The sequence below is a fragment of the Varroa destructor genome, unplaced genomic scaffold (assembly GCF_002443255.2).
Source record: "Varroa destructor unplaced genomic scaffold, Vdes_3.0 BEIS01000005.1, whole genome shotgun sequence".
NCBI lineage: Eukaryota > Metazoa > Arthropoda > Arachnida > Mesostigmata > Varroidae > Varroa > Varroa destructor.
The window spans coordinates 7,868,525-7,896,411 of NW_019211458.1; the positions used below are offsets into that span (position 1 = coordinate 7,868,525).

General features: G+C 40.6%; 2 protein-coding genes across 5 annotated transcripts in view; one reads left to right on the plus strand and one right to left on the minus strand.

Moving 5' to 3' along the window:
- Nucleotides 1-11,110, minus strand: part of LOC111250771 (glutamate receptor ionotropic, kainate 2-like) — a 112,674-nt gene extending 101,564 nt beyond the window's left edge. The window contains exon 1 of the mRNA XM_086991621.1: nt 9,171-11,110. The gene's annotated coding sequence lies outside the window, so the exon portion shown is untranslated. The remainder of the gene's footprint in view (nt 1-9,170) is intronic.
- Nucleotides 11,111-19,722: 8,612 nt separating this feature from the next.
- LOC111251699 (nucleoredoxin-like protein 2) lies at nt 19,723-27,756 on the plus strand. Of its 4 annotated transcripts, none has more exons than XM_022808557.2 (5): nt 19,723-19,937; nt 21,287-21,422; nt 22,326-22,438; nt 26,432-26,596; nt 27,115-27,756. In XM_022808557.2, the coding sequence occupies exons 2-5, from the start codon at nt 21,363-21,365 to the stop codon at nt 27,371-27,373; spliced, it is 597 nt and encodes a 198-aa protein (XP_022664292.1). In that variant the 5' UTR covers nt 19,723-19,937; nt 21,287-21,362; the 3' UTR covers nt 27,374-27,756. The 4 variants fall into 4 exon arrangements, with proteins under 4 accessions (XP_022664292.1, XP_022664290.1, XP_022664291.1 ...); XM_022808555.2 differs by having other exon boundaries at nt 19,725-19,937; nt 22,260-22,438; XM_022808556.2 differs by lacking the exon at nt 19,723-19,937 and adding an exon at nt 20,691-20,850 and having other exon boundaries at nt 22,260-22,438.
- The last annotated feature ends 131 nt before the right edge of the window (nt 27,757-27,887 follow it).

Consider the following 27,887-nt stretch of genomic DNA (forward strand, 5'->3'; position numbering starts at 1 on the left):
CACTTTTGCTGCTGGTGCGGCTTCTTTTGCGGCCCTGGCAGCTGAGAGACTTTCAACGGCGGTGTCCCAAGTAACGGAAGCGAGGAGCAGGGATGACTAACGAGAAATGGGATAAGTACTACGAAGCAGATGTGTGTCTTCCAGGTCAAACGGGCGGCGGCTGCACGGAATGTAGGCAGGAAGAAAGGTCTAACCCGGGGAATGATGGAAGGAGGAGGGTAACCGTCTATCCGTCTCATATAACTAGCGCTTGAGATAGGCGGTGCTGTGTGTGTTGGGAAGGGGGGATGAAGAGAAGATATAAGAGAATTCGAAACAGTCTGCGTTGTAGTCAATGGAAAAGTCAATGTGAGCGAATAGAGTAAACTGGTTAGCAACGAAACGAGTGCAGCGAGGTTTGCACAAGCCGATGAACGCCGAACTGTTAAAGATGAGATGACACAAATTCAATCATCGGGGTCGCTAGTTACCCTGCAGTAGCCGTCGCTGCTACAAGAGTCGATGATGGTGCCGGCGGGTATCCCTCTTCTGTTTCAGCCTGCGAGCGACATTTGTGGAATAGACAGATTAGAATAAAGAGGAGTGGAATGAGTCCTGAACAGAAATCGAAGGCGTCGCAAATGCAAAATGAACAGTTTTCTTATGACTGGATTATCGAAACAGTGGAAAAAGTAAATTTCTATAATTTTATGTAGAAATCGAGTTAGGCTAAAGCCAATTCTTTGCGGTGTGCGCTAGTCTACCCAATGGTAACTGAAAAAAATGCGTCTTAAGAGCCGAAAGAGTCCTGCAAGAAGCACATGTAGCCTAAACATGATGTACGTCTGGAGTTTAAAGTAATTAAAATACGACAAATACCAAACATTAATGCTTTACATAGTAATTGCCTAGGTACGAAAAATTGCCCCTGAGAGAGGATTCTATTTCTAGCAGTGCTGACAAAAGGGTATATTTCCGCGCAGCAATTAACAAAAATAGGTAATATCTGATTTTGAAGGAATCTGCTATATTATTGCGACACTTGTCTAAACGTAAATAGACATGACCTGAGTATTTCTTTATCGTTAGCATAAATAGTGAAGTGAAATCCGTGAGAGAAATGAAAAAAAAACAGGTCTAAGTAACAAAAAAAAACGTGACCCTTTGCTACGATGTGGCAGAACTGAATAATGTAATGTAGCGTCTGGACATGAAAGACCGAAGTAAGGCATACACAAGTGTTTATAATAATAACAACAATATTTTGACAAATTTTCAAGCTTGAGGAAGCCGCATAGATTTTTTCCGTGCTTAACGAAATCAGAATACTGCACTAGCGATTGTCAATACCTTAGCCTATTACATGACCAGGCAGAGGGGATGCTATGAACTAGGCTGTACGAAGTAACAAACGAATAAATTTGTCTAATTTAAGAAGCTTATTAGCTGCCAAAATGTCGTAAGTAATTGACACGTGGGCATAATGTACCTAGAACAATAGCTAAAGTAAACGACCAGACATGCCCACAATGGCACACGGGTCACAATTTTTCAAACGACCAATTCATAAACAAACCATGATATTTGTTTGAAGTATCTACCATGCACAAACGCTTTGGCTCATGTAGAATACTATCGCTGAACTAAAAATGCACACATTGTAAGTTCCTTAAATAAATATTTCATAATTCCAAAAGTCACGATATCTTACGACCGTCGTTCCTTTAACCAAATCTCAGGTGTTCGAAAAGGTAAAAAATACTATCCGAGGCTGTTATCAGAAAGCGAAAGAAGATCAATTTAAAGGGCTTAACGACGTAAGACAGCTTCAAAGTATGTCGTCCGAGTACAATCTACATGCGTTAGGGCACTTCTGAGGCGGTCATTTTAATAGGTCAAAAGGCTCGTGGAAAGCTACAACTTAACAAAGAATCAAGAAAAAGTGCTTGTAGCAAATAGCAATAGCTTTTGTTATATGGTCCACAAAAAAAAATGTCAGATTACATGTTATTTTGGCTATGTATAGATCGTGTATAGGTAGTCATTTCATCTTAGTAAATCGGCAGAGTACAATTTGTTGGATTAATTATTGGTCGACGCTTATACCCAATTGCACATTCAGATCGTGAAGCATTCTCATCTCTGGGATGCTTGTTCTAGACGTTACCCCGTTATCATTTAACGTGAATATACTAAACCGAATGGAAAACAAATCGTGCTCGAGTAACAGTTCGTAGCTAGGACGTAGAACAAGTTGAACTCCGTTCTCAGCCTACGACTAACTACAGCGCTATAGTAGACGTTACGCTGCTACAGTAGCGTAACGCCTAAATGGTTTCTAGCTCATTTCTTCTAGGGCTTTCAACTCCTCACCCGCCCATCTGTCAATTCAGCGACTGCAGATTCGTGCGTATCCATATATAGTCTGTATAGAATGAACGAAGGTAAATGGGGTTCGAGAAGGACGAGAAAAGGGGTGTATTCTGCTGCATAGTCGTTGCCGTCACCAACAACGGAGCGAAGTCTGTAGTAGCGATGCGGAGGCTAGCGCCTGCGGCACGACTTATAGGCTACCGCAAACAAGCAGCTTGATCTGAGCAGACCAATGTAGAAAGAGATATTCATCAGCTTTTCTAACCTTCTGTACTTGTGGCTTTTCTAAGCACATTCTTTGGTACGAACGACTACGTAAAAGCGGTAACAATAGCATCAGCAGCAAACCGCCATCGTGGAATTGGCTATGAAGGCGCAGGCAGCGTCAGCCCAAGCCAAAGGATCATGCGGTCAAGGAGAAAACGAAAGCAGACACGTAATCCCAAATATGAAAGAAAGAGGAAAAAAGGAAAGCTGCCTCAGTATCACTATCGCTCGTCGTTAACATGGGCAGCCGCAGTGGCAGCATCAGCCACTACATTCGTCAAACCTCTTGGGCCCATATAGCTGTGCTTCGTGGGTTACTCCTGGAAGATCATGTCAGGACCATTGGTGGCTGAATATTTCTTCACGGTAACATCCGTGACCATACACCAAACAGTCTTTCTGCCCCCTTTCGTTACCCCCAACAGTGCTCAGACTGGAAACATTGTCAACCCCAATAGCAGTCAGTTACTGAACTTTGAGATAAGAATAACTATAAGATTGAAACCTACAACTATATTAACAGAAAAAAAGAGGGATGCCAAATAAAGTGGACTAATGGGATTAGTCACTGACCTTGTAAATTTCAATCAGTTCAATTTGACCACTTCAAGAGTGACGTTTAAGTTCTTGCTTGAATCGTTCGTATATACCATATGGGATGGTATATATATACTAAAAGTTGAAAAGTACAATATTATTTTGCGAACCAGTCAAAACCTAAGCAGTCGAAATAGCCAGCCTGTTGTCGAGAGGTTAGGTGATCTGGGGTAGTCGGTGCCCTTGCCGACAAAGTACACAAGGCCACCACTATGTAACTTAAACCTTCCTTTTCAAACAATGGACGGCTCAACCAAGAGTGGCCCAGCCACTGGCGTATAACCCTTTCTCTAACTCTCTTCCTGTATAGGGATCCGCTTCAACTTTATATTTATATGTTCTAGCAATCCCCTAGGTTGGGTCGAAAGATACCCGTGAGCTTCTGTGACACAGACTGGCTGCTGGAGGCTAGATTCCATAGGACATTGAAATTCTTTCAAGTCAATACATTGGCCACGTTCGCCTAGTCTTTGCCTTGAAACCACGTGCGCTGTCGACACGCACGAGGGAACCAAAGAATCCTAGGCAACCGATAGGAACCCAATAGCCCTAGACTAGGCCGACGCTGCCCGGTCTCGCAGAATGAACGAAGGCGAGCTGAAGCACGTCACGGCCAGACGGGTCCTGGAATATACCATTCGATTTGTAAGGAGGCGGAGAACGAACTGCGGTTAGATCTACGGCTTACTGAACGGTGCGCAGCTTCTTCCCCACTGCGACACTGCCCCGACGCCAGTGAACAAACGCGTTAGAAGAAGGAACTCGCTTGAACAGCGTTCTGTAGTGTAAGCGTGTTGTTTCACTTGGGCTAGACCTGAACAGAAAGCTTCGATGTTTTACACAGTGAACGTACACCCCTTGAAACAATAAAACAGGTGGTGATATATGTATTCGTCCCCTGTCTCAAGAAAGTTAACTTGAGCGGATGTTGTAGCGGCATCGTAGACAACGACTACTTCTAGCACACTAAAAACCTGATATCAAGTTATGATCTCATATGCAATATTTCAAAAACAAGGTCTTGATTGCAAAATTGGAAGATATTTTGCACTGTCTTTGCACAAGCAATATCAATTGATGACGATTGCAAAATAGCCCCGACGCGGAACCTCGCTTGACTCTAGAAAAAGCACCCTTTAGCATTTTCCAATGTTTAACACCAAATAAGTTGGTGCTTGACTGTGAAGTTTCAAACAGCAATCAGCAATGTATCGATAGCAGGATCATTACCGAGAGATGCTGGCACAGTAAGGCTGTTAAGCCGATAGGCGTACTGCAAAACTCTTCGAAACCTTATCGTTATGTATGGCGGTGTTATGATTTGCCTGTTTATACAGACCAAAAGTTGCTCTTTCACCCCCTCAGAGTGCCCCGAGTTTCCCTGAGTGTTTTTGTTCTTATGTCAGCCCAGCCTAATAGTTTAATCTACACTATACACTGATAACTATTGAAGCTAAATGTCCTGCCAGGATTAAATCCTTTTCGTACAATTTCTAAATCACAGCCCTGTACGGTTCAGCATAAATCTTCAGCAATAACATCACAAGTACCGTGCTCCAGGTTGTCAATCGCTAATGGCACCATTTGATATTACTTTGTTATTTACACACCTTACAGGAAAAGTTAATTTCAAACTTGGAGCGGCCTTTCGACGTTACCGCCATGCAACGGTATCAGCTGGTCTGGGAACGTGTTGCATCCAGATCGATTGTTTACCGTGCCGTTTTGTAGAATTAAAGGTTGTTTGCATACAGTGCGTTCATTCCGCTCGATAAGACTCGTTATTGACTGTTGCCGCCGGTCTATCGTTATGTGGAAAAAAATAGAGATTTAAACACTTATGCTTAGCCTATCGAAGGACCAGATGCAACAATTTTATTTATTCACACAACCATTTAGCTGACAATGAGCTTCATCAGAAAGGACGTGACCAAAGAAGTATCTAGCAGATGCTTTGCGCTTCAGCGTGTATTCAACGAATAAACGACGTTTTTTATAGTCCTCGATCGCTAATTATCGAGTCAGTTGCCCCTGGCAGAGATAAAGGGGCGATTCCTGCTTCACAAGACGTCAAAGGTTGATACGCTGCGTTGTTGAATACGACACCGTGATGAGGTCGTTGCCGTGCAGCTCTTCCGGCTCATGATCGTTTGGCTTAACTTTATCCGCGACTGAGCCGGTAGCACCAGCTTTCCGGATCAACCGCTTCAGTGTGAGCTTCGCCAACACGAAGTATTCTCTGTATTCTGCCATACACTTGCGGAATGTCATCATAATCGGATCGCCATATCAAAAAAAACAAACTCTATTCCAAGCTGACCGCGAACCGCAAACACCTCCGTCTTTAGCGTGTGATAAGCTGTTACCTTTTTTGTTAACTCAAACACCGTGTCAGACAGACATTGATGTGCCTCGTCGTCTCGAAGTCGAAACGGCATGAGTCCGACTGTACTTCAAAATGTTCTAAAAGCCTACCAGCTAACTATGTTGTCTAAGTTGAACTAAAATCATCTTTATATGTCAGGTAGAAGACGGTATATGCGTATAGTACTACCACTGCATAAATTCTACGATATTTGTATTGTTATCAGTACTCGTCATACAAACGCTACTAATTGGTTTTCGAGTTTTTCAGGCTATTTGCGGAGAAAACTAGTTTTTCATTCCTGCGATACAAGCCATCTCAGGTTTATAGGCCGCGTCCCTCGAGATTGCCTGTTGAGGAATCCTTTGTCATTAGAATTTCACGTGGGTAACGTGTAACTGCGTTATTAGATGTGTAACTGCGCAGTATTTCTAAGTTGTTTGAATCGGATATAAAGCATTTTCCTCGTGGCAGAAATGATACGAAGTTTATCTATTTCTTAATAGAACGTATCGCAATCGGGGGTGGTATCACGGGTGGTATAGATTAAAACAATCGTTCTCATATCTGGCTTAGCTATTTGTGAATCCTTGACGCTAGCCATACAAGTATATTATAATTGTTCCAGATGTTTTTGTGATAGTGAAATCTTTTCCGCTTCGGTTCACTAATGCGACTCAGACGAATTGTGACTTCAAGCAACGCCTCTAGCATCTCATAAATCTTACTTCCTTTTCACGTTGGCCATGTCGATGGAGATGCCCTCTTATGCAAAAGCCACTGGTGGTTTTCTCGTACAGTCCTCATATTGCGAGCAATCTAGGATTGTATCGAATACTACATAGATATTATATCTACAGCATAGGGTACTATATATATAGTATGCTATGCTAGCCACGCGATAACGTGTTCTGTAGAATACAGCTCTTTCACTTACCGCTGGGACGCTCAGCTGCTACATTAGCGATGGGAGCAAAGTCACTCACTGTACATCCGTAAAGTGTAAGCGAGTCATGTTTTGGTCAGTGGTCTGCCAAACATGGTACGATACCTTTAAGTCGTTTTTTCTTCTTGTAAACGTTTGACCGACGAGGGCAAGCGGGCAGACAGTACGACAAAGACAAGGCATGTGTTAAACGCTCAAATAATATTTCATAGTGCACTCTTCAACGTCTGTCTCTCTTAAGGGGCTGCAAACTGTCTGAACAAAGATGGAAGATGATAATAAAATGAGCCTTTGGTTTTATTCGATTTCGTACCTATTTTTTCTTCTAAGACGAGTGTTTCGCTCAGTAGGTTGTTAGATATCAATATCTGGCGCTGATGAAATTGTATAAGAGCCAAGTTTGAACAAAGCGTATTAAACAGTAACTTCGATGGCGTCCTTGAGGTTGCTCACTTATAGTTTCAGCCAATGATTGCTCTCTCAGGATAATTCCTTTATGGCATTGGACGCAGACGTGCTTACCAGTAGTTTATTTTTACTGGTTCTCCATAGTGCAAGCAGGTCTTGAATATAAGATTCCCAATTATTTCGCGACTTAGTAGGCTGATTTTCCGCAACATTCTAAGCGTTTTAGATTTACGATGTCAAGCCAGCTAAGTAGTACAAAATATTTTTTTGATTACAAGTCACCTGTTCTATAGATGGCTTTGATTGACAAGGCTGGTAGCAACCCTTAACGAGTTCATGAATTCTCAGAAAAGCATTATGTGTTACATCGAGCCAATATATCAATTCGTCTCGATTAGGCCACTAGGAAAAACGCCAATCGATACCTGCTAAACCTGTAAAGGACAGAAGATAAAAATGAACCACATTACCGCTTTTGATGTATTACATGACTTACCATAGCATTCCCTATGGGCCTGAGCTCTGAGCCTTAACTGTTTTTAGGTATATTATAAATAGGGGTAGAGATCTTTAGGTAAATGGGTCGTGTCCAAAGAAAGTTACGCAGCTCGTTCAATTGTTCGAAGTAAACATTGGTATTAGTGTGGCCTGCAATAAATGTAAAAATTGCGACGATTATCTCGAACTTTATCTTATGTACGTGGGTATTGAGAACGACCGTATTCATCGATACATGTTCGCAGAGCCATGTCTTCGCTGTTTGAGGCTATCGTCTTCGTAAATCGACAAATAAATCGGTCTCTAGCCAATATATTTTAGGCTGGCTTGGTTCCTTAACTTTTAACAGCCATCTCAGTGGTAGCTAACGATACGACGATTTGCGTACGTTACTGTGAGGCTGCATTGATGTTCATAGAAAAAAACAACAAAAAGATTTAGTTTGGTTTAGGACAAACGCAGTTCTTGAACAGAATAGGCCATCAAAATAACGAGCTCTTAAGCCTACCTAAATTAAATTTATATACCTTTAAAACTGCGCCCAGTAAATTCAGGGTAGACATTTTTATGGGCGTCAGTTCTGGATGCATTTTGTATCGTTTGTCGGCACAATCGCTTCTCTCATTTAAAGTATGCTTTAAATCATCTACAACTCGTTGGGCACTTGTCTTTAAAAGATAAGATGAACTTGCTGAAAATAAAAGATCAAAAAAAGGTGCCTCAACATATTACGAGCTATTATGTAAACTTACTAAGTATTGTGATTGACAAATGCGTGGATAGAGTGTGCACGTACTGCTGGAGTGAAGAAATTTAACTTTTGTTTTTTTAAAAGGAAGATATCTTTGACGAACCATAATTAAAGCATGTATCAGGTGAATTTGGTTTGGCGATCAACCATTTCTTTAATTGACTTCTAATATCGATCAATATTTTCCAAATGTTTAAATGGTCCGTTTGTGCTACACTCTTCCATAACCCGTACATTATACATTTCTATTTTGCTTCCTTTGTTTTACTTAATATTAGATGTTATAAAATTAGAAATAACCCAAGACGAGCCTTCTTAGCTGCAGAAAATTGACTGATCACTTCGATTTTGTTCCGAAGAAGTGTAATATATGTGTCGAAAAGATTTTATTAATTTTTGCCTTTTACTGCCTCACTAGTAAAAATGAGCAAAAGAATCGAAAATCCTAGAACTTAGGAAGATAGACAATCTTTCAGTATAAATTACACCTGCTTATAAACGAAAGAAACTGGGCCGCACGAAAAGTAGCCACATGTCATAAAAATAATAAATCGCTATGGGTGATATTTTGTCAATTCTTGACAATTTCAGCGAAAGTAGCAATTTTAGCGTTAAATCGTAAAAAGTAAGATTTTTATATCTTACTTTTATCGCCGAATCATCTCTCTGGTGTAAGGCAGAGCTTGAGGAGATATCATCCACTTTACAATATTGTCCTTTGAGAAACGTTCAACCGTTATCGAGTAAATCGACAAACCGGCCAACTTGCCCGAATCAATGGAGCCCGTGAATAGAAACATTTATCCACTGCACTTGCATCTTAATCCACAATGAGGGTCTAACACCGTCAAAAAAAAATTAGCCCAGTTCGACCGCACTACGCCCGATAGATATACGAATAGGCAAACAGATAGATAGATTTACTTTCAGCAATATATCGAAATAACTAGATTTGCCTATCTAGTAATAGTTTTGTTAGCACTTACCAAAATGATACGGGAACGTAAAGCGCAATTAGTTTAAGTTGAGATGGTAGCTAGTTTTGAATTGAGCCACAGTAGCTCATTTGAATATTAGTAAATTGTTGAAGGACAGTTTGTGCTGAACAGAAAAGCACCCGAGGCAAACGGTCGTCATAAAAGGGATAAAAATGGTATTAAGCCGATTACTATTCTTCACACTGTTGCATACACAAACTGATCTTGTTCTTCTTTAGCCTGACCAAAATCGAGATTGATTCCAATCTTTGCAACGTTTAGCGTATGATGCAACTGGTCCGAACGTGTTAAGGCAACTTTCTTGCGACGCAAGTTATTCACTACGGCAACGTCTTTGCTGTTCTAGTTTGTCGATACTTCTGCTATTGTATTCCTGGCAGGGTATCTCGAAAAGTTGACATTGCGACCATTACGGTCGTCGGCTTCGCGTGATATATGTATATAATGGCATACAGTGATAATGTAATTACCAGAAATGGTTGTCGCTTGGCAAATAATTACTGAATCATCACGCTCGCGTCTGATCGGACAGTCTAAAGCGGTCAGGCATACAGCCGACATACTATTTACTGTTGAAAGAGGGGAACACTGTAGCTCACCATAATTTCCTTAGGGTCTTGATGGTCAATGGTAGACCATTAGGTGATTTCCTTCAACGTACGAAAATAAATAAAGGATAGCACTATACGGATGGTTAATAAAGGCGGACTGCATTAGGTCTCCAGAACAAAGCAAACTTGTTGAAGATACTTGGATCGATGGTAGGTTTGTGTACAATGCTTTCTTCAACTTTTATACTTTTCATATCACTACGTACTCTGCCCTACGTTTGCTTCTATGTTTGTCTGTCAAAATTGATAACTGCTCATCTTGCTATCAAGCGTGGTTCAAATCAAGGTCGAGTTCGGTCATTCTATTGTCGAAAAATGTACTTCATCAAGCGGAGTCGAAAGTTGTCCGGCGCTCCCCAATATTTGAGGATCACGTAAGGAGTTACAGATGACTACCCAATTGGGTAAATTTTTGTGTTCTGTTTGACCAAAACATAGTCGTTCACTGTGAACGGAGGCGGCAAAGACGGTTGCGGTATGATCCTATCCTATCCTATCGATGTTATCGGCGTTTATTCTTCTTGATTACTCTTGAGAATGCGATGTTGGGTAATCCAGGACAACTTTTGATAGGATAATCGTAGCACTCTGTTTTTTCTATGATGAAGCAACACACACCGGTGACGCTTTTTTCGGCAACACAAACAGCAATAACAACGTTATATTACATAGACATTGTATGATGAGATGCCGCGTTGCGGCTGCGGCCACATGATATTTTCTTGGCTTCAACTTTTTGTCGGCTCGAACTCCGCTGCAGACGCTGCGTTGGTGAGGCTGGTGGTGACTTGCTAGCGTCAAAATGGATGCTGGTAGACTTCATTTGTAGTAATGATACCAGTAGTAATTGTAATAGTAGAAGTAGAATGGTGTCTTCAGTTGTAGAGGTAGTATATGTAACATGAAGAATAGCGTAGGGCGAAGGCGGATACGGCAATGGATCATGATCGATCAGGATCAATTGTGCAATGTTATCTCTATTGCCAGTTAGATTTGGCTGCTTGAGAGGAAGATGCAGTAAACGTCAAGGAGAAAAAGAAGAAGAAGGTTAAACGTGAACCTGACGAGACGGCGGCACAGCAGAGATATTCGAACAGTTATCTTCCGCTTTACATTTACAACTGATTCATTTGTTTTTAGCTTATTTTTTGCTTGCTTGCTTGCTTGAATGTCTGTTTTTTGCCGTCGTCTCGTAGTGCACGCTATATAGGGCCTACTCAGTGCCAGCCACCACTGCCTTCAGGTGATGGCTGTGGGGTGAGTCACACGCAAGGCACTCGCGGTTCCACTGACAAACGCTACTGCACCTCTCGACCGACCGAGCATCCTGCAAGCGCGGACAGTCACGCCTGTACCACGTGAGGCCATGAGAGAGGCACGATGGAAAGGGGTCCTGTGGGGAGCGCACCTTCTCCCAATGAGGGTTGCTTGCTAAATGAAGGAAAGAGTAGCAATGAGGGGTTGCTGATGACCCTGCGGATCGACCTAGCAAAAGGAGGAATGAAGGACGCCACTGACGACAGCAACAACAGAACTGCTTCTCAACTAAACCTTAGCATAGAAATGTACGTGAATACGAAAACATTATACGGCGGACAACATCTGCCTAAAATAACTACAGGTGTTTTTTCTTTGCCTCAGTAACGTCACAGTTGACTGCAAATGGTGGCCCTACCACACAACTACAAGAACTATATAATAGACAAACGAAAATTAAACATTTTTGCAATTTGATATTATTAACAGTGTACCTGCTAATTCGCGAAACAAACGATTGTTTGCATTTTTATAAAAAAAAAAAACAAACATAGTCATATGTAGTTCGAGCAAATAACACCAGCCATCGATGTAACCGTACACAGCTGCAAGCTTTGAGCTGTGGCATGTTATTATATCCATAAAGATGTAAGATATATGTAAGTAAGGGCTAGATAAACATATCTACCTCTACTATATACGTTGTATAGATCGGTAAACAAAGAGACTATCGATACGGCTCGTTCATTAGTACCGCCACTGTCGTCATCGAATCGGCAGCGTCATTAGCAATAACAACAGTAGCAACGTTATCACCATCCATTGCTGCTGCTGGGAGCCGTCTGCGAAAAACGGTACCTAGCTAAACGGTAAGATGGTATCCAGTCCCCAGCGAGAGTAACTTGGGTTTACCCGACTGCTTGTTGCCTCAGGGCATTACGCGAGAAAGCCTTATTGCTGCAGTAGCAACCTGTTATTACGCTTGTCGGTAAATAGCTTCGGACTGCTAGAAAGAATCGATAACCATATGCACAACTATCGACTCTTCACAATCATTATATGAATATCTATTTATTATTATTATTATTATTATTATCTGTAAGTCAAGAAAATAGAAAAAACATATAACGACTTATCAGATTATGAACAGGAACACGACTTCAGAGAGGGCAATGGTATCCTGCGTACATAACTTTCTTTACGTCTGTCGTACATGCACCATTGGTTTGATTCATGGAAAGCCGGTTATCTACATAACTTGCAATAAAGCCTTAGCTCAGCAAAACGAGCCGACAGTCTCTTCAGAACTCTAATTCAGTAGAAAGACTATTGATTAGAAAAGCTCCTCTTATCGTCTATCGTATGCAAGTACAGCTTTGAAATATAATAATATAGAGTTTCACGTAAGTCAGAAAAAAAAACAGCAATTAATTCGCTATTTTCGAGCTTCTGAGCTGCCACCTTTAAATTGAGCAGCTGCGTTCCTACAGGGTTTCTTTTTTTACTCGCGAAATCTTACCCTGTACGCGTGTATTGCCAAGCTGGCGCACCGTCGACTGATGATCTGCATCGAAGTATCTGCTTCACTTCGTGAGTTGGCAACCGTTGGAAACTGTCGAGAGTGTTACAGCTTGTAAATACTAACCTAAATAAGTGTCGAAATACTTAAATTATATCGTAGCAAAGCAGAAATCACTAACACGACAATCACTGAATTCTCTATGTATTTCTTTGAATGTCTAATGGATTATTAATTTCTCATCAGCTTAAGTGTCGTATAAGTGCGACAAAAACACAACGGTCCTTTTCTGCTATAGCTATACAAGTGTACCGACATTACAATATTGTACTTTTCATTCTAGCAATAGCCCATTATAAGAATAGGTAATAGCTCCTCGTGCGTTATAGTTGCAACTCAACTTACATCGAGTTTGCCTAAAAGAGTCATCGGCAGCAATACTATTAGAGAGAAAAAAACAGGAAAAAAAGGAAAATAATTTCGAAATATTCGTTATAATTCCGTATTGTTCCCACCATGCGCTTATCGTTCCCCATTGGGGGATTAAAATATTTCTAGCACAAATGTTTGTTCTCGAACTAAGACGCGTTGCTCATCATGGCAACGTATTAAGTGAAGACCTGCATAATCATGTGACGATCAATTGCCTCTGTTCCCACCAAGATGCTGAAAACAGCTGAATAACTATGGCCTGACTACGAGTATGGAGGAGCCAGAACCAGTTTTCTGCCTACTACGCGCTGTTACTAGAACAGTTCGAGAAAATGCTTAAGTATCAACTGGGAATCGAAACGGGGTCATAACGACTATGAATTCACCGCTGTACCCGCCTCGTCCTGGTAGCACCCCAGCATAAATTCAATTTTAGCCACAAAGTTTATACTTCGTCCTCTATTGCTACATAAATTGAAAATACATTAAATGTGTGGAACTCATCTTTTGGACCCGAACGCTCGGGTTTACATGCCATAAAAAATGCAATCACGAATAACTTCTTCAACGTAATTATAATAATTGGAAATAATTTAATAGCAGATATAAATAACTTAAGACGAACAGTGGTGTCAACTCATTTCAAACGTTTACTAGACTGTTATATATGTAGTTATTACTGAAGTTTCAAGTGTGCATGTTCAAATCTCTACTGTTTTGCAACGCAGCTTTGAGTTCTAAAGACAAGCAAGCCAAACGTTCGTTGACAGTCTAGAAAAAGTTTCTTGTAAATAGAAAGTTTCTCATTTTACATCTGTTAAAGTTGTGGGAGATATGTCAACTATTTGAGTAAAAAACAGGTTTATTTTTGCGATATATTTGCAGGTAGGACACGATAGTCCCTATGATTGCTGTAGTACTGTGCTACAGCGATGTTACGGAGTATAATATAACACAGGTGTATAATTGAAATATGTTTAATTAACTTATTAAATATGTTTGCATTTCTATAGTTAATAGTTTTCGTCCCTTCCAGATTCCACGCTAAAAAGAAGCCTGCGAAACAAATATAGTCGTCAATTTCTTGCTCGTAGTCGATCGATTTCCTTGAATGCAGCTTTCCGCCAAATGGCTCATATTTAATGTACTGTGAATAAGACGTAACCTCTCACTTCAGCCACGCGCGAAAAACAGGCTTGCTAGAAATATAAGCACGATTTCAGAGTCCAGCAGCGTCAGATACGAGAAGTGCGACGCGCCGCGTTGTGAATTCTAGAGTCTGCGCCGTCTCTCTTCCCTATATATCCTTTTCGATCTAAACATCAAAAGGAAGATGGGCTTCTTAGGCTTAGGGTACACGAAATAAAAATGTAAAAAGCACCAGCTTATAGTCGGCAATATTTTACGTTTTATTTCATAGTTCTGTGACAGGGACCAACACGTGCCTCCATCCTAACACCTCTTCCTAAAAACCTCACATGATAAGGCCTCGTGTAACACCGTAGAGATCTGTAGTATCGTACTGTTCATGGTATAGGTCAAACAGCTCGTGCTGATGTAAGCTTTGTGTAGCGATTATTTCAGCACGGTTCTGACTAACGTTGAGCGAAAATGGATCAATGCACCATGTTGGAAGACGTAAAACGCGGGAGACTGACAAAGATAGACCTGTGACGTTGTAACAATACCGCCAGTAATGTGAACAATTTACAATAAGATTGAAGTTATCAGATCTGTTCGCAGTGCCCCGAGAAGCGCACTACGCAATCGGCAAAGAAAAAAAAAAGTGCTGGTAAGTAAAAAAAAATTATCATAAATCCCTAAACTGTTCACACGAAGAGCTCCTCTCGAAATATCTCTGTATATATTTGTATATATGTGGTGTATATATAGCAAACGGCAGACACGTCCAAATAGTAAAGGTCATCGATTTGCACTGCTAAACTAAAATGTTGTTGCTAGAACATTGTTGTGGATGTTGCCCTTTAAACCTATATTAAGGCTACGGCACTACGACACAGTACTATAACAGCTGTGAAGGTGGCATTACGGCGCGCGTACTACATTTGTATTATACAATTAAATCCGTTTTTCCTTGCAGTAGTTCGTGTATCTCCTGCTACTTCAATAGGTACCAAATGAAGACCCTCCGTCTGTCAGGCGACTCTGTGTGTAGTAAAAGCTTAGTTGAGCAACAAGAAAACGCCTATACACATTATGACTTAAACAAATAATGTTATAGTATTGATTAAATGACGCTGAAACAACCGACATGAGTCAATATTTTGGTCAACGATTTATATCTATAAAATAGATTTGCGTACGGCTATCTTGGTCCTCTGTAAAAAGGATTCAAACACTACGAGTGTCCGTAGGTTTCCAGTTCGTGTTCCCAGCCAAAAGCTACGCACTAAATGGTCATTTTCTAGTCGCTGCGATGTAGTTATCCTAGGTTACTGAGACTACAATCGACAAATAGATTTATGATGTCTTTCGGCCTAGCATTGCTCGAAACGTCATGCCCTAAAGCTTTACATGAATGCCTTCCTATTTCCGAGCAATCGTCGCAGAGACAACAATGGATTCTTTGGAGAGGTGTGTGTTTGCCCCCCAAACGTAGCAGTTTCAGGGAAACTTGGATTAACTGGTCTTTGTTTGTCCTAATTAAGGTACGTTAGGGTTAAGGATAACGCATAAGTTCAGCTAACCCATCGACCTTATAAAAATTCATGCTGACGTGGCCACCCGGCTGTTAAATACACATCCCTATATTCGGATAAATTCACACCCGTGACGCCTGATAGATTATATATAACAGTATTAGGACTTTACAGACATCAAAAATGTCTCTACTGCATAAATCCATACATTTTTCCGTTTCTTTTGAGTTCCTCCGTTGGTTCTTTTTGAAATATTCCTGGCCCCTCTATGATTTTCACTATCGCACACTTCATGAGACATCGAAACGAACGAAGCAATGTTTCTTCAATGTCCTATCAGAGACAAATCGGTCCAAGCAATTGATGCGGAAGGTGCCGTCTGAATTGTACCGTATATTAGGGGCATCGTTTTTTCTTTTGATAGTACAAAATGTGCCAGTCGTGTCTGACGCCGTTCGATCGTTCAGCTCCATAGGGAGGCACCGCTGCGAATCGGAAGACACTTATATATCAGTCATTTTGAGCGGATGTTGGGGTGCAATGAAGGTTGCTCTCACTTCTTTCCTATATGTATGCTATTATGAACGGCCGTTTCTTGCCTGAAGGCATTACGCGATCTGCCTTCGCCTGCAAGTTTGATTGCAAATGATGATATTTGGTGTGCAGAGCTACAGAAGCTGTTCGTAGAGACGCTCCCACGTACATTCATGTGTCCGTGCTATATCGATTCTATCAACAATCGCCTAAAACACTGAAAGACACCGCAGATCGAAACCTTTAAAGATGTAATGACATTCGATCAAGCACAATTTCAATGTAAAACGCGTCGAACTCAAGCAGTTGAGGACTGGGGAGATCTTCTACGAGAAATACTACTATAGATTACATTGTACAAGATATATAAATAATAAACCTATAACTACTTGTTAAAACTAGTGTATGAAAGGAAAGCATGTAAATTATCAGCGGGGTTCAAACTTTTGCTTATTAAGGATGCAAATGTTGTATCTTCTCGAACGAGACCTATAAATCGTTGGGACAGTTAGTGCGGAAATGGAGATCACATGATGATACTACAACCTGATGATGCAAATGATTTTAAAAATTACCTGTAGCAGGTACAGAGGATAGTACTGACGGTTCAAGGAATTCATTTTGAAGAGCTTAGCCTGCTGAGATAGTAGCGGAACAAAGCGACAATTAGTTCATTAGGTGAGAAGGGTGCAGGAGGGGGCGAACTAATCTATGCCTCAGGAGTATGTGCTACGATGAAGTTGCAAAAATATATCGCATGTACTTCTATCTGCACAGCTAGGTGATGCAAGAAAACAAATGGTGCGGAATTTTACGAAAGTTTGGTAGGAGCACAACACGATCCAAGGAGAACAAATCAGGTACGATAATAAAATATCACCCCCATTACACCTATCAAGCATACTGTTCGATTTAACCGCGCTGGACTACATCATATATTTGAGGAGGTCTACAAAACTAAGTAACAGCGTATTAACAGCCTGAACATGCAAACGATATTTTACTACTTCTAGAAAGTAATAATCAGTAGAAAAAAAGCTTCAGGCCTGATTGATAAGCGAAGCACACCATAGGGCGACGAGATTTACCTGAAGGGGAAACAGATACTCTTCGAACGGTAACAGTAATACAACTCATTGGCAGCTATCTGTAGCACTAGGCTGACTCGCGGAGATTAAAGGCAGATGTTATTTTCATTTGAAAGAAAAACGGTTCAGACTTTTTGTGATAATAAACATCGACACTAAACAGGCGTTCAACTCTCATTCAGTATTTGGCCTCGTAGAGCAATCTGGGGGCCTCCTCAGTGTTTCCGTTTCTGTGTGTACCTACAAACTCGACATATGAATCTTGCTTGATCTATTAAATATGCAATACATCTATCGATTTCTCTCTTTAGCTAAAGACCTAGTAAACAACAAATGTCGAAGTGAACTGGAATCCAATTAGCTGGGTCGCATATAAAAATATCTAATATAGAGAAAGGAAAATGCTTTCTAAATGATCGCTGGATCGCCTGGACGAGAAACGTCGATAGATTCAAAAATTTTTGGATTTATTGTGAAATTTCTCGCATACTAGCGGACACGGTGCTATATGTTTAGATAAGATTTCCCTAACAAATATGAGATTTCAACCATAGGTCAAAGTTTTCTTAACTGTTTGACATTTAACAAATATGAGTTAACGAATAAAAATCTAGAAAAATATATTTTAATTAGTACACCTCTTGGATACTACCTGATTAGAAGAAAAGGCCTGAGCTAGTAAATCCATACCTGCTAAGTTTAGGGCTGTAATGTATAAATGTCATACTTTGAAATATCGTTGTGACGAGAGCTGTGACTGGAGAGAGGGCCATTGGTCGTACAGTGAGTGGAAGGTAGCAGAGCTCTAAAAGGCAACTTGATATGAGGAGTGAGCCAAGGTTAAACCGCTGTCTGGCACAACAGAAGCCAAACATTGCCGACACTTTGTATCATTCTGTTAAAGAGCGCGACACGCATTTGGCCCTAGACACTAGAACTCAGACTAATCCACTTTCAGATATCCTGGTCGATAACACAATACCGCAACGTAAAACATACTGGCACGCAGCCTGACGAAGAGAGTCGCATGATCAAAAGAGACGTTTACGTCATATTTTAATTATATCTCTTACATCGATGATTGAACAAATGGTCATGAATCCTTGCTCGATCGCTGAGTCATCTCTCATCGTTCTTTATTAAGTACATTCGCATACGTAATGGTTTCTGACGTATGTATTCGTCTATCATGTATGCGCGAACGAAGTATCCCGAGAAGCGAAGACTCCTTTTTCTAGCATTTCCTATGAGCCAACTCAGAATTAATCAGTTACCGTCCACGACTGCTAATTCTTCCAGGCAGAGTTCCCCAGGGAGCCCACGAGTTAAAGCAGGGAACTGTCACTTAGTCAATCCCGCGTAACCCCTATTGATAGTCCAGTAAACCAACGTAGCAGTCGCTCAAGCCGCTATAATAACGACGACAACGTGAACCTTAGGACCTCGAATTACCTTTCACCAGGCTCTGATTTAGTGTTGATGCACGTTTTCCTGATTTACCTTTGTAGAAACTCCCTATTGGACTAGTCTAGTTAGAGATTGCCCCCCACCCCCAAATCGGAAAGTTTACTGCTGGTCCGTGTAATACTCTGATTTAATCTGATTGAGGAACTAACTGTAATGGCCGATCAGAGGGCAGCTGTGCTTTCGTTGACTGCTTACTGCAGTAAACACGTGAGAAGGGTGGTCGTAAAGAGAGCACTGCATATACGTTTGTAATAGAGTCTCTGTGCATTTGTCGATTGCATAAGAGCTATGTATATCAAATAATGCTGGGTTCACTAGCATCAACTCCGACATTCAACCCGGGTCACGATTTAGGATAGCTTGCGATGTGCTTACATAGATATAATTAATTTGGTTTCTTCTGGGGGGTGCTGTCATTCTGTCTATAATAATAATAATAATACATCTTTGCTTTATTTGTCACGATTACCGTACAAGTAATATTATTGTTGTCTTTTAAAAACCAATATGTAGAAATAACGTTAACAGTACAACAATTTCACCTAAATATTGACATAAGCTCATTAGTACGATTTGTTATTATGGTTACCGCCACAAGACATCCTTAGGGTGACAAAAACACATGTATCACCAGCAACGCTTATAAAACTATATTCGTACTGCCTTCGAAATTATTCTTTTCACAGCCTCGACCGTAATAATATATAACATAGAAACAGTGTGAACCGGTGTAGCCGCGCAAATTCAACTGAGGAGAAGATAGAGGAAAAGTCGCTCAAAGCTCTTGGCTAAATGCCAATGGTAAAAGCGTCGGCACGTTTCGGGGGCCGCCCTGTCACCTTATGGCGAGACGCGTCCTAGCAGATTGCAAATACACATCGTACGGCTAGACTTCGTTAAGGCTACAATGTGCCTCTATGCTGCTCTTTCCCTTTTCACTTCTTTCCACCCTCTTGCATTACGCGTTACCGAGGAACCATGCAGTCAAATCCCAACCAAGAAACCACCAGCTTTCAAGAAGACGGCGGCGGCAAAGCACACTAACGCATGTACTGGCTTCGAAGTTGTGTCTACGAGGGCAATAGGCTATCAAAACAGCCTACAAGTAGGCGGTGGTCTAGTGAGACACAGAGCGCGACGATACTAATAACAGTGGGTTACCATTGGCTGAGGCTGTGCGGTTAAAGGTAATTGTGATGATGATAGTGGCTTAATATTTATAACAGTTGCTTACAGTGCATAGATAGGCAGGCAGGCAGGCAGGCAGGTAGGCAGGCAAATAACAGCATTTCACTTCTACGATTGAAAGTACTATCATTTGCAGGAAGTAAACGTAGTTAGGTAAGAGCGAGGGCAAGAACGATATTTCCTCCATGTTGCTTCTTTAGCTGTCATAATGCGCTGACTATGCTTTTTCTAGCTTCTGCTGATGTTGACAAGGGTGCTCTAGGCTTTCATTACAATAGAGACAATTAAAAAGGGCGTAATACAACTTCTGTACAGCGAACCGTCCATATCCGTTTTTCGTTCAGTACTTTTTCAAGAATCAATCTTGAAGCAAGCGTCCCGCCCCTCATTTATGGTACACAACAGGGAATATTGGTGCAATAAACTAAATCGCTCAACGCCTGTACTACTAAATTTAATTAAAGTATTCGAAAACGGTTTGGTCAAAGCCGAAAAATCCAGTCACCTAAAGTGAGCTAAGTATATGTCATAATAAATTTTTCTTAAACATAGATAATGTGATCCAAAAGCGATCTCGTATCGGACGGTAAATAACAAAGGTCCATATATGTGTGTGCGTATATATATATATGTGTATTTATTTCAATGATAAAGAACTTCGAGGTGGCATTTCTTCTAATATTGCTTACTCGCGTAGACAATCGTCAGGCGTCATCTATTATGTTGGCGTCGTCCATTACTTTCGAAGCTTAGTACAGCCTTACACATGGATTAACTCACACACACGCGCACCCCACTTTTACCTTCGCAATCGAACTAGTTGCCGGCCCTATAGACTTCCCGTTAGGAAAAGCCGCCGTTGGTATTATAACGAGGCTTTTCTACGACCCTGAAGCACTTCACCATCGTTCAGTAAGCTTTGTCTTAGAATTTTTGGTGCTGTCAATGCAACAACAATAATAACAAGTTATATTGATAGTGTCCAGAGCGTAATTACAAATTGAATGCCTTGTCGGCATTTGTGTTGTCCTTATTTAGTAATACTCAGCATTCCACCAGGGTACACGTCTGTCCTAGTTTTTTATTGTGTAGTCCCACTGCATACAGACAGGATCTCTCTATAAAACTGCCAGAAGGAAGCAAATATTTAGCGAGGATAATAAAGTCCTGCTGCAACGAAAGCATCAACTTTGTGTGTTAACGCGCTCATGTGACAACATTTTCTTAATGGTGATTAAGGGAGACATCTTCGTGACGTAGACGTATACGATAGAGAAACAAAAAGTGCTATAGGCTATAAGTCATTTTCACCGAAGTAAAACTCACCAAATCCTTCGATGGGTTACAGCGCCATCGTCATAGGACAGCTAGCCGGTAAAAATTAAGGACCTACGGCAACAGCAACAACAAAAAAGAGGCCAAAAATGTCTCCTGGACTGTGCGCGTGCTACAAGTGTGTCGTGTCCGGTCGTCGGTGGAATCTTGTGAGTGATTTTTTTCTAGCTCAGCTCAAAGTCGTCGGTATTCTGAATGGACAGTTATCCCTTATAGAGAAATTAATAGATAATCACACTTAATTGTGCTAGGAGTTTCCGGCTTACACACTGAAGTACAGATAGTACACACAGCCGGTGAATATACTACATATGTCTATATAAATTTTGAAAGAAGACGTGTACTTGATGTAGTGCCGCATTAAGATAGAGGGACAATTCAGAGAGATGCTCCTCAGATTCTTTGTGGCTGAACAATAATTTAGGCCTTAAGAAAATTTCATACTTAATTATTATTAAACAAAGCGATTAAAGCGACACTGCATTTCTAGAGGAAAACGCTCTTCATAAATGTTCGCTTATGCTTGTCCCTATTTGAAGCCTTTTAGTATAGACATCACTACAATAAGTTCACGAATTCAAAAATAGCAGAGATAGGGTTGAAGTAGTGTTCACGAACGCGAAGCGTAACGTAAGCCATTGCTAGTAAAAAGTCTCTACTTAGTGTTGGAGGATGGAGGAGACTTCTTCATGAAGCAGTGACCCGCAGTGATTTCCTCCCTCCACCACCGCTACCATGATCACTAGAATAAAAGAACTTAAAATCTAATGTATCTACTAACTGTACCCTCGTAAAATGAAAGGGATATATGCTTGTTCAAAGTCTGCATTAAGACAGCGAGTTACCCTCTAGGAGACGTATAGAAGCTGTTTCAGAAAAAAAGAAACAGTAAGGTAAGCTTAGCTATCTATAAGCTATTCGAAGAGCATGTGAGAGTTGTCTGAACAAGCCTTGTAGTTCATGCGTTTCTTTTCAATTTTGTACAGACAGTTACGGATATCATCCGTGACAGGCCACTTGTACGAGCCTGTGGTAGCGTGTCCAACTTACAGGATCTCTTCGCTGAGGATAAATGCGATGAAACCAACCCGTTAACCGCCATCTCAGAACGAAAAAGGATCTTAGTCGCTCTATATTTTGGAGCTGCATTTCGCGATTCTTGCCAGTGAGTAGTTCCCTCTATCGAGGTTTGTCTGACCAAATTAAATAAAATTGTTATATCGCTCACAGATGGTTTAATCAGCGTTATTTATTATCGGCAGCTTTTTTAATGAGTTTATTTGAAAGCTTAAGCAAGCCTAGATTTCCCAGGCGTAAAAGTTCTTATTTAATGTTGCTGCTGTCTTCTATAATGAATTTATCCAATGATATCGTTTTTAACAAGGGTTTTATAGAACAATATCGAAGCACAATAAACGCCCCGCGGCGTCTCATATTTAGATGAAGTTCATCTTCGAATCTGCTCGTAAACGTGCATATCGCGAGTCACAATACGGTGTTGATACAGGTAGAAACTGGCAGTCACAGAGTCTCAGCTAGCGGCGTCAACACGGCCGGCTTTAAGTTAATAATATTATTTGATATTATAAAAAAAAATATAGCTTGTTATTTTCTAAATTGAGCGGTACTTCTGTCCTATATCAACCTGTCGTATGAGCGTCTGAAATGAAATGCGCTACATGTTAAAAAGTATCGAAATATTTGTGTTTTTTTCATCATTCCTGTCTATGATAGGTGTCTCTGCCGTTCTTCACAATAAAGGACAATATTCAGTGAGTTGAAAGTCACTTCACGTATCCAAATTGTTTGGATATGCCTTTTTTATTTTCCCTTATTTTGGTTTTTGAATCCGTATGATATAAGTGTCTCGTTATAAATACAGAATGTATTTTTAGCTAAGTCAGTGACTGGTAGCCAATGCATCTTTTCAATGAGTGATGCTTGTATTTAGCAAATATGTGGGATGCACGTTTTGCGACCCAAGACACGGCAAACGCAATCATGTCGTCTTTGCTCCTTAACAGATTTGAGATGTGCAAACGATACGTTCAAAGAAGGGTCGTAATGCTCGGTCCTGTACTCATTTTTTGTCGCTAAAATCTGCCGAAATTTAATTTGACGATTCAGTTAAATACAGGAATTACTCAAGGCATCTGAAGATTTCACTTGGATAGCTCCATAGGCAATTAGAATTTTCTCAAGTTGAAGTTTCTAGTCGAATAAAGACTATTATGGTTCAAAATAACTGAAATGTAGCCGCTTTTGAAAACCAGTTCCAAAGTTATCGGGTTTAGAGGTTAGCGTAGGCAGGCTGCAGAACGTGACGGGTTGGGGGTAGGCTGAATGGTGCTAACAGAACGCTGCTTCAATTCCCTCAGTCTTTAGTTCCTTCGAAACGCATTCTTTAATACAAAGTGTGACATGACCTTAATCCGCAATAGACTTCGCTGAATCGGATCGTAACATCATCACAGTCATCATTGTTGTCATCATGAGCTTCGCCATTAACAGAACGCTCCTGCGCTCGCAAGGAACCATACTGTTACTGAGGAAACCCATGGTTCTAATAACTTTATAATCATAAAAAAACATGGCACAAAAATATTTTACAATAGACAGCTGTAATCTTTTTACGAGCTATACTCAAGACTTTGTATAGTCTCATATCCTTTTTGTCGTTGCGGAAAGCTCAACTAACCTCTCTTTAATATGACCTTAGGTTTGCAATAGCGGCCACTTTCTATTAAAATTATTCCATAAGTTTACTCGGTAGGAAGCAAATTGATGTATATACAGCTTGTTTGGATTATGCAGTTCTTAAACGTCGGGACGTAAAAGGATACGTAAATACAGGGCTTAAACAGACTCTAAACGGTAAACGCCTATGCGGTATTACAAACTTTATAGCAGTTATTATTGAAGGATCAATCCACTTCTAGTGAAGCACAAATCTGGTACTTCACTAGAAGTGAAGTAATCCTTGTGAGAGTGGCCATGCTTTCCCAACCTTTTCGAACAGGTTTACAATGAAAATAAGAATTTAGTGGACAAAAAAATGAAGGGAATCACATTTGAATACGCATGTTATAGATCATATAGCGTAAATCTATTAAAAAGTAAACCTAAAAAACATATGAACGGAAATAATAATGCTAAACTCAGTAACCTATTCCTTCTACTTGATTCTAAAATACTTCCCGACCACATTTCACTTGCCTTCTATACGTGGTTCCATTTGATGTATTTGTATTTTTCCGCCAGGGAAGGTGCTACTAGCTGAGCTGCATATAGAAAATCTAACGTTAGCCTAGCGCGTTAAACATAAGCTGCACTCTTTTTATATAACGCCAACAGTTCCATTTCAGTATCAGATAAAGGCTTCCCTAGCCTATACCAGTTCTTCAAACAATAGAGCTAATTCAAAGGTATAACAACTCGCAGACCTAATTTATTTTTGCAAATAGGCGCGCTATATTAGTCTATGTTGAAGACTGTAGTACTGACTGATGAGTGCAATATTAGAGAAGGCACCTTTGGGGCTTTTATGAGCGTACAGATCGAAAATATCCGAACGGCTAAATACGTTGTGATATAGCTTTAGACTCAACTAAGCTTGTAGCAACGCAAAATGACTAAGTAATTTTTAGATAATGCATACATAATTCAGACCACAGTTATATTGAATGTAAAAAAATTGGTTTTTGTAGCAAGCAAACATTTATCACGTCCGTGCTTAAAGTGGACAGATGTAGATGACCGATCCCTTCTCGTAGCGTAGTGAATGACGTATTTGCCTGCTTGACACGTAGTGCTTTAAGCATGAGTCCGGGCATAGAAGCGCTTCGTTTTGTGCTAGAAGTCAGCCGTCTATCTAATAACGCCTAACAACTTAAACACCATATGTAAAACACGTTGCAGATATTTAGTATTACAGAAAAAATGGTCTTTGAGTATTTAGGACCTTAATGGAGCCAATCCTGATCGACGAAAGACTAGACTGTTATTAACACGATAAGGTGAGCCTGGATCTTGCAGAGCATTAGCAACATGCGCTGGTGTCCAATCGAATTATATCTTAAGCACGCGAATCTATCCAAAAGGAAAGGCATTACCGACAATTTAGAAGGCTCGTGTCTATCGCAATAACTCGTATTCGCCTTATGTCAATGCTCGAGTCAGGGTACGTTGTTAAACGGATTAATCCCGAGCTGAACCAGCGGTACAGTACGAAAAAACGCGAGACCTGAAAAGACGGTGAGGGCATCTCAGCCGGCAATACTGGCTGAGTGAAATCGACTGATTTACATATTTAAGCTTACAATAAATGCCCTTGGTAGGAACTAATCGATAGAACCAACAAGAGGAAGTTACAATCGGGCTGATACATTATTAAACGTTACAGAATCCTTCCATTGTAATGCGAAGACTATTGATCCGTAACCCATTGACTTCTATCATTGGAAATTATGATAATTATGGGTGTTCTACTTTGCGTTCGATTCTCAAAGCAGCGGTCGTCTCAATATCCAGCCAGATGTTAAACCGACAAGCTATTGCGTCCGAGTTGTCAGTATTGAGCTGACGAAATTTATCAGTTAGAAGTATGTCCGTGAGTAGAATAACATTAGACTAAATCTAGTTTCTATCAAAGATCCTATTTCAAACTCTGACGAGCTTCGGTCGATAGTCGTATGACGACACGGTCGGAAAATAAATGTCGTCCTTTAGGAACGTTCCGATCGGCCTCTTGCCTTCGCAGCATTATCTTTATGACCAAACTTAGCGCCGACACTTAATAGTTATCATATCAATAGAATATATTACTCCTATCTCAGTGTACGTTTCTAAATATGGCTGGCATTGTTCGAATATTTTTTATGCTTTGTCTGTAGGCATGAATCTAATTTAGTAAAATGGATGTAGTTATATTTTACTGGGCGAATTAGTGTGAATGTTCGTCACGAGGAGATTAAAAGTTAAATGTAAGTTTAACTTTATTATAAATCGTCACGCTTTCCCAGGAGAACTCGCATTTAGCTGGCATAACATTTTGTATTGGGTTGCCCAAAACGACGACGATATAGCCACAATCTATAATGGCATGCTCTTCTTATCTTCTATGTTGGTGCACCTGTGCGTTCAAACCTTTGTTTGCAAGAGTGTTCGCTAACGAGCTGTGGATTGCACAGCGTTCACTGTATGCAGCAGGACTACGCCTTGAGATCGTATACGTTTCTGCCGACAGAAATGCAGATGAATTGTTCAACTTCATGAAGTCGCGACCCCAATGGCACGCTCTACGCTTCAATGACCCAGCCGTTAGGTACGCAGAGTTTACGATTCTCTACTAACATGTACTCGGGCTTGCGCGTACGAAAGTCACTAAAAGGCTACAAATTTTCCAAAGCAAGCTGCAGCTTGATGGCTCACGTTGCCTGATTTCAACTGAAAGTTGACGGTAAATACATAAATGATTCTGTGAACTCTGCCTATACTAGAGTTACATTGAACCACAGATATATATCTATCGGAAGAATACGGATCAAGTTAAGTGCTTAACTATTAAATTTTCTGCCTTTAACTTTACCAATTAGTGTACACAAAATGGTTATAATCTGGAGCCTACAAAACCTGAAATAGGAAGGAAAGTGCCAAAATAGCTACTATTCCTTGAAGATCTCGAGCAACAAATAACCAGTCGCATTGACCTTGCAGCATCTATCCACCTAATTTTCCTTCAGTAGGGTTTGTTCGTGCGGTTCGATGTATAATAAGCCTAAAATGCAGTTGTTTTAGAGATCTTCTGCTGAACGGTACGTGCTTTGCTTTATCGAATTTCAGTGAACTGCGTTCATTTTTGTCCATTCGTGAGGTGCCTGCTTTAGTCGTGATCGACAACGTTGGTCTCGTAGCACGTTCTGGTCGTCGGGATTTACAAACGCTTGGTCCTATTGCCATCTGGTGCAAGTGGACCAGCTCTAAGCCAGCCTCCTCTGCTCCTGCTAGGTCAGCAGGACCGTCAACCATATCCTCAGGGCCGTATGCGTCAAGGAAAGCAGGTCCTTCAAGAAATGCCATAAAGCCGCTCAGAAATAATTAAAACTAGCTAGGAAACAGATAATATCTAATCAAATACGTACGGATCAAATGATACCTAGCTGTACCCCAGGTGGCTCGAACATCCGGTGGGAATATCTACTAGCCTCCTCGTATCTAAACCCGTCTGTTGGCGATTTGATCCGCGGAATCGAAAGAAGTAATTTATAAGCCTCTCTAGAGAATGTACGCGAGTGTTGGTGACGCCATTGCTCGCGGAAGTTTGGCGAACAGAAGCAATGATAAGGATCCAATCTGGACTCAGTGGCCACCTTAAAATGTAGGTTACAATCTTACGTCGAACGCTGTATTATAGCTACCAAATATAGTGGATATACTGTTCAGTCGATGAATAAATTCTACTCAGTCTGGAGTTGGTACTTTCGAGCCATTAGACCCTTTAACTAAGCTATTAGTTTGTATACGATATAATTCAGTTAAAATATTATGAATCAAACTTTGAATTCTGCCAGCATAGAAAACTCATAGATATCGGTTGCATACATATTTCTCGGGGT